Source organism: Ostrea edulis, chromosome 5 (genome assembly GCF_947568905.1).
Source record: "Ostrea edulis chromosome 5, xbOstEdul1.1, whole genome shotgun sequence".
Taxonomy (NCBI): domain Eukaryota; kingdom Metazoa; phylum Mollusca; class Bivalvia; order Ostreida; family Ostreidae; genus Ostrea; species Ostrea edulis.
In genome coordinates, this window is record NC_079168.1 from 19,767,623 (window position 1) to 19,780,223 (window position 12,601).

Here is a 12,601-nt window from a genome sequence, read left to right on the forward strand (position 1 = left end):
TTATCTTTTTTAACCAATGCCATCATGGTTTGGGTAAATTAATAAAAGAAGATTTTATTTTTCTTATTTGACGGTAATTATGTAACCCTTTATAATTTTCTGATCGGGCTCGTTAAACTTAATCTTACTTCCGTCAATTTTTTTTTAGCAACAACTGTCGAATCGAACTGAAGAAGGAAAAAAGTATATAAACTAAAGAAGATAAGAAATGAGTTGTAAGTGTTTAGTTATAGTCGTATATTTTTGTAAAGTTACAATATTTTTCATCGTTGAGATTTTGAGATGCTGGACGGTTGCACAAAAGCAATCACTTGAATCAGACAGGACTCTGTAGTAGATCTACTTACTTAGTAATAAAAACAAAAACACTCAGGGTGTGCCTCCTTCCCTCTTACACAGCAACAATGATATGAAATTTCATGACTGTGTTGTAAATTTTATATATAGAAACAATTCATGTCATTCTGAGTGCGTGTCGCACTTATTCAGCATTGCACGGAATTTGCCATTATTAGTCCAGTACCAACATGTCGAGGGGGACTTTATAGGTTTGCGCTCCGTCTGTCCATCAGCCCAGTTTTCTGCACCTTTTTCTCTGTTCTTGCAGATATTTATATGAATTTCGTCTCGGTTTGTTGATTTTTCACTTAATTATGGCCCTTGGACTTAGAAAAACAGCATGAATTGTTAGTTTACATCCAAGTTTCTTATCTCTGTAGATGCCCAGTTTTCCGGACTTTTTAGGTCACCTTAGTAAACTCAACTCAGGTGACCTATTGCAATTGGTTTTCGTCCGTCATCGTGCGTTAACAATTGAACATTTTTAACTTCTTCTTGATAACTATCATCCCAATTCTTTTCAAATTTGGTATGAAACATATTTGGAACAAGGGGAACATAAATTGTAAATTTCAGGATTCCTGCACCCCTGGGGCCTTAGGGGCAGGGCAAAAACTGCCCAAAAATGACCAATTTTCAATTTTCAAAAATCTTCTCAAGAACCACACACATGTAAGAAAAACTAAATGCATAGTGATGTAGAGCAGGAAGGCCTCTTCCAAAATTGTAAATTTCATGATCCCTGGAGTAGGGGTTCTGACCCCAGGGCAGGGCCAAACTTGTTATATAGTGTTTATGTGTAAAACACTTAAATAACATCTTCTTTAATGCTTTTGAAACTAAATGGATTGAGCAGGTAGTCTTTTACCAAAATTGTAAATTTGATTTTCCCCAGAGTAAGGGTTTTGACCCCAGGGTGGGGCCAAACTTAGTATATAGTATCTATGTGTAAGTTTGCTGATACTCTATAAAATCTAAATGCATACTTAGGAATAACAGAAAAGGATGCACAAAAAATGGTTAATTTTACAAAACAGGGTTATGACTTTAGGATGAGTCCAAATTAGTCATATATTTTGATGTTTTAGTGTAAATACACTATCATCAGTGTATGCACTTTTGAGGGCAGTGAAGTTTTAAGAACACATCTTGTTTTATACTGTTGCTGAACATTAGAATTTAGCTTAGATATTCAGAACAGGAAATTTTTTCTAGATTTCATAGCCCATGGAAGTAGTGAGACTTTTTCACTAGTATTCAGGTGACCGATAAGGCCTGTGGGCCTCTTGTTATACTTCCTATGATTTTGTCCCCTTTTTAAGGTAGGTCCCTAGTCCTGGACCTACTTGTGATTTCTCAAAAATTTGAGTTTAGATACTTAGATTGTTCATTTCAGGGTATGATAAAAACAAAAAAATGGGGGGTTGTCAGTATAATGAGTAAATTATGGTATTTTTATTACGTGTACCCCCATTTGTCAAACGGCAATATCAGAATTCATTGAAGAAGTCCTAGAATATGTCCATAAAATTTTGTTTGAGGTATGATGCTGCAATTTTTTTCCTCAAATATGAAATAAATATGTTTAACTAAATAATTAAAAGTGAAATTTTAACATAGTTTCATGTTTTTTAATAATGGTGGTACAAAATTGAACTCAATACAGGCCCTCGGCAGTCAAAAATACAGCACTGCAACACCACTAATATGAATATTTTAAAAATTTGACTTGTGATTTTTCATTCAAACTCACATATTATGTTCATATATGAATGCTTGTTAAAATACATTTAAAAAATCTGCCCTTTCTCAGCATAATATTTTCACAGCATCTCAATTTATATTTACATTTTTGGGCCAAAATAACCATTTTGAAGATGATTTTCACATAACAGAAGATAACAAATATATAACAAGATAACAAATATATAACAAATGCAGAATTGTTTTATTTAATTCCACAAGTGCATGATTACATATCATGAATTTTTTTTAATTTACAGATAATTTTAACATGTAATACCCCGGCCTGTATATCAATTAAACAAATATGTACCTCTGGTTTTATGTGTGAATTAGATGACAAAAAATGGAAAGAAGATTGGATCCATAGTCTACTTAAATATAAGTGATGGAGTGTTATTGTATTCATTTTACTAAATTAAAAAACATCCAGGTAAATGTAAAAACAGTATAAATCCACCCAATAATAATAGTACGTGAACCAATACTGGAGTTCGATCCGGACATGACGTCACGCTACTAGACCCCTACTTTAAATAGTGATTTGTTTTTCTAAATTGATTTTTTTGTACATGGGTGTATAGTGATCAGTTACAGGTCGAGTTTGAGATTTGTTCGTGTTCGTTGATTTTTTTATTGAGTTATGCCCCTTTAATTAACATAGATAAATTATAATGTTACAACCTGTTTTCCAGACATTTTTCAAAACTCCTTGTCATGAGATATTGAACTGATTTTTATATGCTGTATATTTTTAAGTTACAGATCCAGTTTGAATTTTGTTTCTAGTCTGTTGATTTTTGATGGAGTTGTGCCCCTTTTACATAGAAAAATTACCTGTAACAACCAGGACTTTTTTTCTTCACGCTTGCGATATTGAACTGATATTTTTTTTTTAATGCAAGTGTATATTGATGGATGTTATTATTCTGATCAGATGATGTTATTGATTTAGAGGAAACTTTCATAAAGTATGTATTTATTTTATGGCTGTTAAAAGGATTGTTGTTGAGTTCTTCATTGTACTAAATGCGTGCAACATACAATCTGAATGCCACAATCAGTGCTATACTTTGACGGATTCCTACATTTTACTGCTGGTGGAGGCATTCGTGTCATGCCGACACATCTAGTTTGTTTTTTGGTACGGAATTCCCCAAAATCGGATTTTACAAGTGAAAGCCCGTTCTAGTCTATCTTAGTATATCAGTACTTTATGTTTATGATGCTTCACACCAATCTTAAGTATTTTAGTAGAAGACAATAAAAGAAAAGGCAATGTGGAGAATAATCAGAAATCTCGATTAAAAAGAAAAAGTGAGTTTCAAGTGGAGTGACAATCCAAATTTATGGGTTTGATTTACTCTGACGATATATGGTGTGTACCTTGTGTCAAAAGTTCAGCACTGTAGCTGCTATCGCTGGCACTTTGTTTTTTCTTAATGGTATTACAATTTACCGAATTGAAAGTATCCATGTATATTTTCATCAAGTTATTGAATAAAAACTGATTTGTTACATTTTTGACACGTGCTGTTTTTTACATTGAAATAAAACATTTAAATCAAGTACTGTAACATATATCAACACTTTGCCAGAAGTTACATTCCTTGTCCACTATTTTGCAACGAAAAGTTCTCTATGTTGGCCTTTGTAATTTTCTAATCTATAAGGCCAAAATTAAATTATTGTTGATTTGGAATTGCTGCCCACCTCATTAGAATTACTCCCGCTGGAAAAATTTTATTGACAAAATTATTTATAAATTTTTTTTAAGGTTCCAACAGTTAAAAAAGTTTATATTTTTGTTCGATCAACGAATTACTCATCTTTTAAACATCGGGTTTGACATCCACATTAATTTAATAAGCCGGATCAGTACAAAGCTTTTTTCTTGCTATAAAGCAGTCGCCACCAAAATGTCAGCATGAAGTGTGAAGCATCCCGCTAATGAGCCAAATTTTCCTTTTGTGTGTTTCTATACACATGTGAGGCGAAAATCAGCAATATAATTTACAGATTTAGTCTTCAAAATACTTGGAAAGAGGTCCTTGCAGAGATCATGAGCGAATTAATTCCGATATGTCAGATGGCATGGGCAATATCGGCCAAAGTTACAATACATGGATCTGATATTGATAGGAACTGTCACCTTTTTCAGAGTTTTGAGTATTTTGAACAGTCATTTTTTCCACCTTTTTTCGGCTTGATTCTTTTCAAATTAATTAACATAAAAAAAAATAGCTGTCAGAAAAGTAGATTTGTTCAGTTTTATATTGTGATTTTATTATCAATTTCAAATTCAATTTCAATGAAAAAAAAAATAAATTCCCTCCCTCCCTTCTGGGTCTGAAACCCCCCAGACAGCAATTCCAACCAAACATTTTTGACATTTGTTATTTTTCATTATTTGCAGTCAACTACAGATTACAATAATTCCCTGAGGTGGGGCAACCCATAAACTTGCATGAAATCTATTCAATTACCTATAATTTACAATTGCAACCTCTTACACTTGGTAGAGTAAGGAAGGAAAACTTGACTATTCACTGATTTACTTTTTGCTGACCTCGTAAAGGGAGATAATCAAAATTACTGGTTGATAAGTGTATTAATTAAAAGTTAAAAATTTTCGGAAAGGACAAGTGAGTTTACTAGCCGGAATGGCAAGTGAGATAAAAAGCTCATGTCTATCTCTGTAATGGACACAAAGGTACATTATGACAAGAAAATGTGTCATGATCTTGGATTGATGTCGATGTAGTGACTTTGAGCTATGATAACTTAATAAGCAAACGGATTTGTTTTAGGCCATAAGTTTGTAATGGCAGACTTTGAAGCTCATATTTTGCACAAAGGTTGCTTACACAAGAAAGTTTATTATGACTTTGAATTATAGTATTTCGCACAAGCTCAAGCTCACTGGTTAAAAAAGTTAAAACTAATTTACTTCCCTTTCAAATACAAATACTGAAGTCATTTATCCCATTAAATTGTGAAGGTCATGTAGTGCTTCGTTTGTATTGTTTTGTTGTGATACTCAGGTGATCGATAAGGCCCATGGCTTTCTTGATAGTCTGTGCAATTATTTTTCTTCAAAGAGGGGCATATTGCTTTGTACCTGTCGGTCAGTATGGCGGGCGGTTGGTCGGTAGACCACATGTTGTCCACTCAATATATTGAGAACCATTCACTTGATCGTAATGATATTTCATATGTGGGTTGGTTATGAGTAGAAAAGGACCTCTATTGTTTTTCAGGACCAAAGGTCAAGGGTCAATCTACTCTGGACATATGAAGACACTGTCTGCTCTATATCTTGAGAACCCTTTGCTTGATAGACATCGAACTTGGTACACTGGTACATCCCAAGGAGTAGATGACCCTTATTGATTTTGAGGTCATATGGTCAAAAGTCAAGGGTCAAACTAGACATAGGAATATACTGTCTGCTCAATATCTTGAGAACCCTTTGCTCAAAAGACATCAAACTTAATACACTGGTACATCTTCATGAGAAGATGACCCCTATTGATTTTGAGGTCACATGAACAAAGGTCAAACTGGACATAGGAATATACTGTCCGCTCAATATCTTGGGAACCTTTGCTTGACAGACATCAAACTTGGTACACTGGTAAATCTTCAGGAGAAGATGACCCCTATTGATTTTGAGGTCACATGGTCAAAGGTCATGGGTTAAACTGGACATAGTAATGTATTGTCTCCTATAATTTAAGAATTATTTGCTTGATTGACACCAAACTTGGTACACTAGTACAGACGACGATGGTGTAGATTTATAGTGCAGACTGCTCAGTAGGGGCCCTGCTACACTAGTACAGCATAAGGAGTAAATGACCCCTATTGATTTTTAGTTCACATGGTCAATCTACTCTTGACATAGGAAGATATTGTTTGCTCAATATTTTGAATTGATGATACTACTATCAATTAAATGATGCATGTGTATAACCCTTTTCAATTTTGGACCACAGGGGACATATATGTTTTACAAACATCTCTTGTTTATCAAAGGTAATGTTTATGACAAAGTTTAATGTATGATTCTTAATTCTACAAAATTAATTCTATATTTATATACATGAACTTGGTCACATTATTTAGCATTTTCTACATTTGTATTTTTATTAATGAGGTTGTGATTATTTAGTCTTGTTATCTCTAATGAGAAATTACAAAACTATACTAAGGGCAGGTAACTCTTCCTGTTTAATTCAAAGCACTTTCACTATTACAAAGTGTTGGGTATTTATGTTAGTGATGTGTTGAAGTAAATAAATGTATATTTCTTTTGTTTTAAAATTAGGTCTTTAATGCATGTTCCTGAGAATGGATGATAGCAAACCTCCTGGAAAAGATATAAATAATGATGCAGAAAAGGCTGAGGAGAAAGCTAAAAATCAAGTAACATCACAAAAGAACCAATCTGCAAATGCAACCCTCAGAAACCCACAGTCGTCTTCCCAAAGTACAACACCAACTACATCCACAGAAGCTGAAAACAATCAGCAATATGGCAGTGCCTTGCCTGCTAAACATACCGAGTCTCGTGCACATAACCTTACCACTGTAAGCTCCTCTTCCATGTCCACAGCCACCAATTCTCTGTGCTCTAGTCCAACATGTATGCCACTTGCCTTGGCTTCAGGATCTCTGTCATCAGGTGCTAACAGTCTAACAGATTTTGAAAAGCAGGTAAAAATATTCTATTGTGGACGGAAGTCAAGTCGAGTTGTAATGCTCTTCTATACAGCTTTAGTTTTATAAGTCTAGTTAAAATTAGCTCCTTTCATCCGCTCATGTTATTCACTACACAAAAATCTACCAACATCTCATTCTGGATCACATCAGAGTGGTCTTAGGTCTCAGCCAATGAAATTGCTCCGGAAGAAATTTTAATTGATTGTTGAACGATTTCAAGCTTTTCCTTTGTCATGAACAACAGCCCAAGTCCTTACGAAAAACTGAAAGTTTTTAAAGAAGTGCTTATGCTTTACTAAAAAGTAAAAGCCCAATTTGTTCATGAGAACAGAAATCTGGAACAGAATCTCTTGCAGTGCAATAATTAAGAGGTGGATTTTCCATCAAACGTTTTATGTCATCTACTACATGCTACACACACTTTTGACTAGAAGAAACAATCTGATCAGAATTAGATCTTTGATCCACTCCAATATTTTGATGTTGCTAATACAAAGATCTGAAGATATCCTATATAATGTCACATCAACATGCACTTTAGTGACCGAATGTCATCCAATTAAATGCTCTTACAAGAACCAGTCAAACCTATTCTTACATGTTGAATCCAAAAGTCATTATCCTGAACACTTCCGAATTCACTGTCACTTATTCCTACCACCAACGATTTTGCCAGGGACCATTTGATTGGTTTATCTAGAGTTCATTCTGATGTGACCCTATATGGGATGTCTTCAGATCTTTGCATTAGCGACATGAGAATATCAGAGCAGATTTTAATTAGATTGAGCAAGAAATAACCCTCTGCTGACTAGCTATCACATGAGGTAACATCCGTGCTTTTGCATACACTAATGCGAAACACACAGCCACTGGACATGTACAGGACTCACAGAGCACAAAAGGATGCTATAACTGCACTGTCAATAGAGAACTCAATTTTCCTGCACCAACACCACTCGGTATGGTGTGTAAATGTGTTACATTTAATCTTTGTTATCATCTGCAACATTTATTTATATAATGTTTAAAGAAATACAACCTATATTTCCAAATGTATTGAAGTATACTCATATGTGAAAACAAAAAGTAAACACAGATTTTAAACTATCTCAACTTTTAAAGTTAGTCATGCTGTAATTGGATAATTCAGTCTCCAGTCCCCAGAAAGCAATCCTCAATGTGATGTTAGTATTGTGAGTATGCAAGTGGATCTAACATCTAATTTGAATTAGATTACATTTACTTTTAATTATTATTTGCTATAAATTAGAATAATAGTAGCTGTACTAAAAGTGTCAATAGAAACTATTATAAACCATCATTAAATGTGAAGTGCTGCATGATACTGATGAGACATTTACTCGTACTGGGTATTTATTGTGATTAGTTGCAATATTGTAGCCTATCCCAATTTCTAACAGACTGACATTTTCAGAAGAGAGATGTATTTCAATAGTTTTTTTGTTTGTTTTTTTTTTGTAGGTGATCAATGCCACCAGTGGCTCTGTAGGACATGGTAATGCTCCGTACAACTGGCAGTCTACAAAGACATCGATCAAGGAGCGTTTGCATTATCTCTATAACACAGAGATAATGTGTGACATCCACTTCATAGTTGGAACCTTACCCAATCAGCAGAAGATTCCAGCACACAAATTTATCCTATCAGTCGGAAGTGCTATGTTTGATGCCCAATTTAATGGACCAATGGCCACTTCAGAGGAAGTCATTGAAATCCCTGATGTTGAACCAGCAGCCTTCCTAGCTCTTCTCAAGTTTCTCTACTCTGACGAGGTCACAATTTGCTCGGATACTGTGATGACAACTTTGTATACTGCCAAAAAGTATGCCGTACCTGCTTTAGAAAGAGCATGTGTGGATTTCCTGAAACGTAATTTAAGTAGCGATAATGCTTTTATGTTGCTCACTCAGGCACGACTCTTTGACGAACCTCAGTTAGCCGCTCTCTGTTTGGAGACCATCGACAAAAACACTTCTGAAGCCATTATGGCTGATGGTTTTACTGACATTGATAATGAGACCCTCTGTGTTGTTCTAGAAAGAGATACACTTGGCATCAGGGAATGCAAACTTTTCACGGCAGTTTACAGATGGACAGAGGCCGAATGTGCGAGAAGAAATCTGACTCAAACCTGTGAGAACCAACGAAATGTTCTTGGGAGAGCTCTACGTCTGATCCGCTTTCCGTTGATGAATGTAGAAGAATTTGCTCAAGGAGCAGCGCAGAGTGGATTGTTAGAGGATCGAGAAGTGGTGCAGCTGTTTCTCTACTTCACCGTCAACCCCAAACCACAGATCAGCTTTCTGGATGTACCCCGTTGTTGTCTGACTGGAAAAGAACAAGTTGTGTCACGCTTCTGTCAGATAGAGAGCCGCTGGGGGTACAGTGGCACCAGTGACAGAATTAGGTCAATAGTTTTACTTTTATATACCTAATGCCAATGTTTCATTTGTATGATATACACAATACATGTACATACAATTACTGGCAAATTAATTCACCTTGAAAAATCTTAAAGATACATTTAAGTAAAAGATTTCCAAGGAAATAACAATGAAAATGTTGGACTGCATTTCTTAGTTTTTCCATTAATTCTGAGTGAATTCTAAAGATTTAGAAGTCTATCTTGATTTTATGTCTGTAGATTCATGGTGAATAGAAGGATTTTTGTGGTTGGCTTTGGGCTGTATGGAAGTATACATGGACCAACCGAGTACCAAGTCAACATACAGGTCTGTCGGATTTGTTTACTGACTCTGCAGTAGTTATCAGCCCTGTAAAAACAAAGAACTAACAAAAGTTCATCTTCATTTGTGTTGATTGATTGATACAGAATTACTGTTTGTAATGAGATTTTCTGAAACTTGTCTGGGTTTTTGTTAGTTGATCCAATGAAAAGAGACTTTCTTTTTGAACAGGTGATACAGTCTGATTCTTTGAAAGTCATGGGTCAGAATGATGCAACATTTCTGTGTGATGGGACAAACAATACTTTCAGGGTGATGTTTAAAGAGCCAGTGGAAATCCTGCCCAACATCAGTTACACAGCATGTGCTACGCTAAAGGTATAGCTGTACATGTTAGCAAATATGTCAGTGAGTTAAAGTAATGAATGTGATATTTGTGCCTTCTTGAAATTTTGGATCATGGAAATTGATATTTTTTTTCAGGGTCCAGATTCCTACTATGGTGCGAAAGGCCTGAGGAAGGTTACTCACGAATCAGTCTCCAGTGGAAAAGTAACGTTCCAATTTACATACGCGTCTGGCAATAACAACGGTACTTCTGTTGAGGATGGACAAATCCCAGAGATTATCTTCTACACTTAGAACCCCACAACTGTTGCCAGCCCTTAGTTAGCACAGATTAGGCCAAGTAAAATTAATTAGTAGATTATCATTCCTGCCCGCCCCTCGAAAATCGCCCCGCCCCGATTTTTTTTATTTTTCAAAATTACGATTTCCGGATATTTTTATGTCCGGTTCGGTATATCGTAAACGTACTTTGTTTCACTTTGCCTTTTAGAAACCCAAATACACATGTAATCATGATTTATAAAGCCTTTTCTCAATGAGAGAAGGCATTTTCGAGGTCAATAATACCATGGCGAAAAATAAAAAATAAAATCCTCCCACCCGCCCCATTTTTTTGTGAAGTTTGAATGATAATCTACTAATTAATTTTACTTGGCCTTATGTTGTAATGAATTTTATAGACCATTCAATAATTTCTTTCTGCTCCAAAGATGGAGTCGTCCACTACTTATTTCATGACTGATGTGATAAAGAAAAGTATATTTCTAGTGGCTGCGCTTTACTTTCAGTTATTGATATATGAACATCTTCATGCTACCTGTATATCTTTAAAAAAAACATACATTGAACACCATAATAGCTTTCTTTTAAGGTTTTGTGGATTGAAACTATAATGTTAATGTACTTGCATGTACATGTATACATTAGATCAAGTTAAGTGTATGTCTACTATAGCAAATGACAATGATAAAAGATATAATGTAGTCAGTAGTTAAGAAACGTTGGCCAGTAATTTGGAATCGCAAATACCATCATCTATAGTATTGTTTAAGATTTGTATTTGTGTAACTTACATTTTATGTAATGTCTTTTAGGTCAGAATATGTTTTGCAATGGAGAAAATAATTCTTGTGTATATCTATAGTGGAGCTCTTGTAGTTTATGAAATTGATGGAAGTAAATGGATAAATCTTGCTTGATGGATACTTGTTTTTGCAACATTTAACATCTCCAATGTGAAATTATGTCTTGTAGTTAGTTTAATAGATGTATATGTGCAAATTATTAAGACAAGGTACATGTGCTCTCAAATAATGAAGTACAGGTACTACTGAAAATTCATTTGTTTTCTTGCATGAGATGTAACTCACACCATTGTCTCATAACATGTTGATTTTCATCTTTCTCTCTCTGTGAGAGAGATCCACATTAAGTGTAGGTGTCTGAAGATGATCTTATTCAAGGAACACTGTATGTGATAACTTTATTATACAAATGAAATTTGATTTGTTGATATTAAGAATTCTTTAATATTTTTGGATATGGGAATATTTAAAAATTTAAGAAATGCCTGTGATTTTTTATATCCATAATTTGAATTAGATAAGCAATGAATAGTAAAATGGCACTCCTTAAAACTTACCCATTGCTAGATGCTCTATGTAATGCATTGAGTACAAAGGTGTATTAATTAAAGAGTGTGCCATATGATTGAAGTTGAAGTCATCTAAAATACTTCAAGGAGACGAGGATTGGGATTACAAATTTTCAATTCAATGTAAGCAATAATTATGCAATACTTGCTGATTATAAAGAATATGTTGTATAAGTTTAATATACAGCTCGTCAAATAAAGTACCAAGCTTTGGATGTACCCCATGGTGGATATTAGGACTGCGATTTGTGATAAAGTTCATTATTCTTACTTTTCCAGGGTATATGATATTTTTATCCTCTGTCTTTCAAGGTGAAAAATTTAATTAATTCATTTGTCTGGTACTGTCAACTGACAATTCTTCTCCACATTTAACCCTTGCATTTTGTTTCATTTTCCCATGTATTTTATTCTTTAAGCTTAACGCCTGTAATTTACAATTTATGTGTAATTTGTATAATTGGCAGAAAGTACCCCTACTTCCATCATTTATATATCCCTCATAATACATCCAACCTACAATATGTATTCTTATATCCATATTTTGTAATAGACATAGGTTTTTATTAAATTGTGAGGGCAATGCTTCTATTGAGAAATAAAATACAGTGAAATTGCATAGGCTTATTAATTATTAACAAAATGTTGGTAAATGTAATGATTGATGTACAGGGCATAAACGTTGTTTAAAAGTGGACTGGATGTACCAAATTTGGTGATGTCTCAAAATGAGCGAGATGTGAGAACAACAAACAAGCAAACAAAAGCTTTTTTAGTTTTTGCAAATATAATCTTATCTTAAGAATAGGTATTAATCAAAGACTGTCTGTGTTTACTTATTTATTGATTATCATAAGTATTAATTTATATAATAATTATGTCTCTAGTAATAAATAAAGTTTTACATGAATCAAGGTCTATTTTTGTCTTTCTATTTTTAAATCTATATTTTAGGTCGGGATCGTCCTCACCAATGTTTTGGGGACCTTTGAATAGTCGTTATTGGATGAAAGATTGTTTATGAAAAATTTGACAACTTACAAATTATAAAATTGTTGATAATTTTATGTGGTAGTAGTA

At 34.1% G+C, this 12,601-nt stretch overlaps 1 protein-coding gene across 2 annotated transcripts; it reads left to right on the forward strand.

The window, feature by feature from the left end:
* The first annotated feature begins 125 nt into the window (after positions 1–125).
* Positions 126–12,439, forward strand: LOC125651682 (BTB/POZ domain-containing protein 1-like). 2 transcript variants are annotated; one of them, XM_048880383.2, is made up of 6 exons: positions 126–215; positions 6,413–6,801; positions 8,293–9,239; positions 9,477–9,564; positions 9,751–9,897; positions 10,003–12,439. In XM_048880383.2, exons 2-6 carry the CDS (start codon positions 6,424–6,426, stop codon positions 10,159–10,161), a joined length of 1,719 nt encoding a protein of 572 aa, XP_048736340.2. In that variant the 5' UTR covers positions 126–215; positions 6,413–6,423; the 3' UTR covers positions 10,162–12,439. The 2 variants fall into 2 exon arrangements, with proteins under 2 accessions (XP_048736340.2, XP_056022882.1); XM_056166907.1 differs by having other exon boundaries at positions 127–1,661; positions 2,623–6,801.
* Positions 12,440–12,601: the final 162 nt, after the last annotated feature.

Excerpts from the sequence above, each read along its gene's own strand:
- LOC125651682 (XM_048880383.2), top strand. The coding sequence starts at position 6,424 with ATGTTCCTGAGAATGGATGATAGCAAACCTCCTGGAAAAGATATAAAT. Across the intron at positions 6,802-8,292 it reads TAACAGATTTTGAAAAGCAG|GTGATCAATGCCACCAGTGG; the intron begins GTAAAAATATTC and ends TTTTTTTTGTAG. Across the intron at positions 9,565-9,750 it reads AGTACCAAGTCAACATACAG|GTGATACAGTCTGATTCTTT; the intron begins GTCTGTCGGATT and ends CTTTTTGAACAG.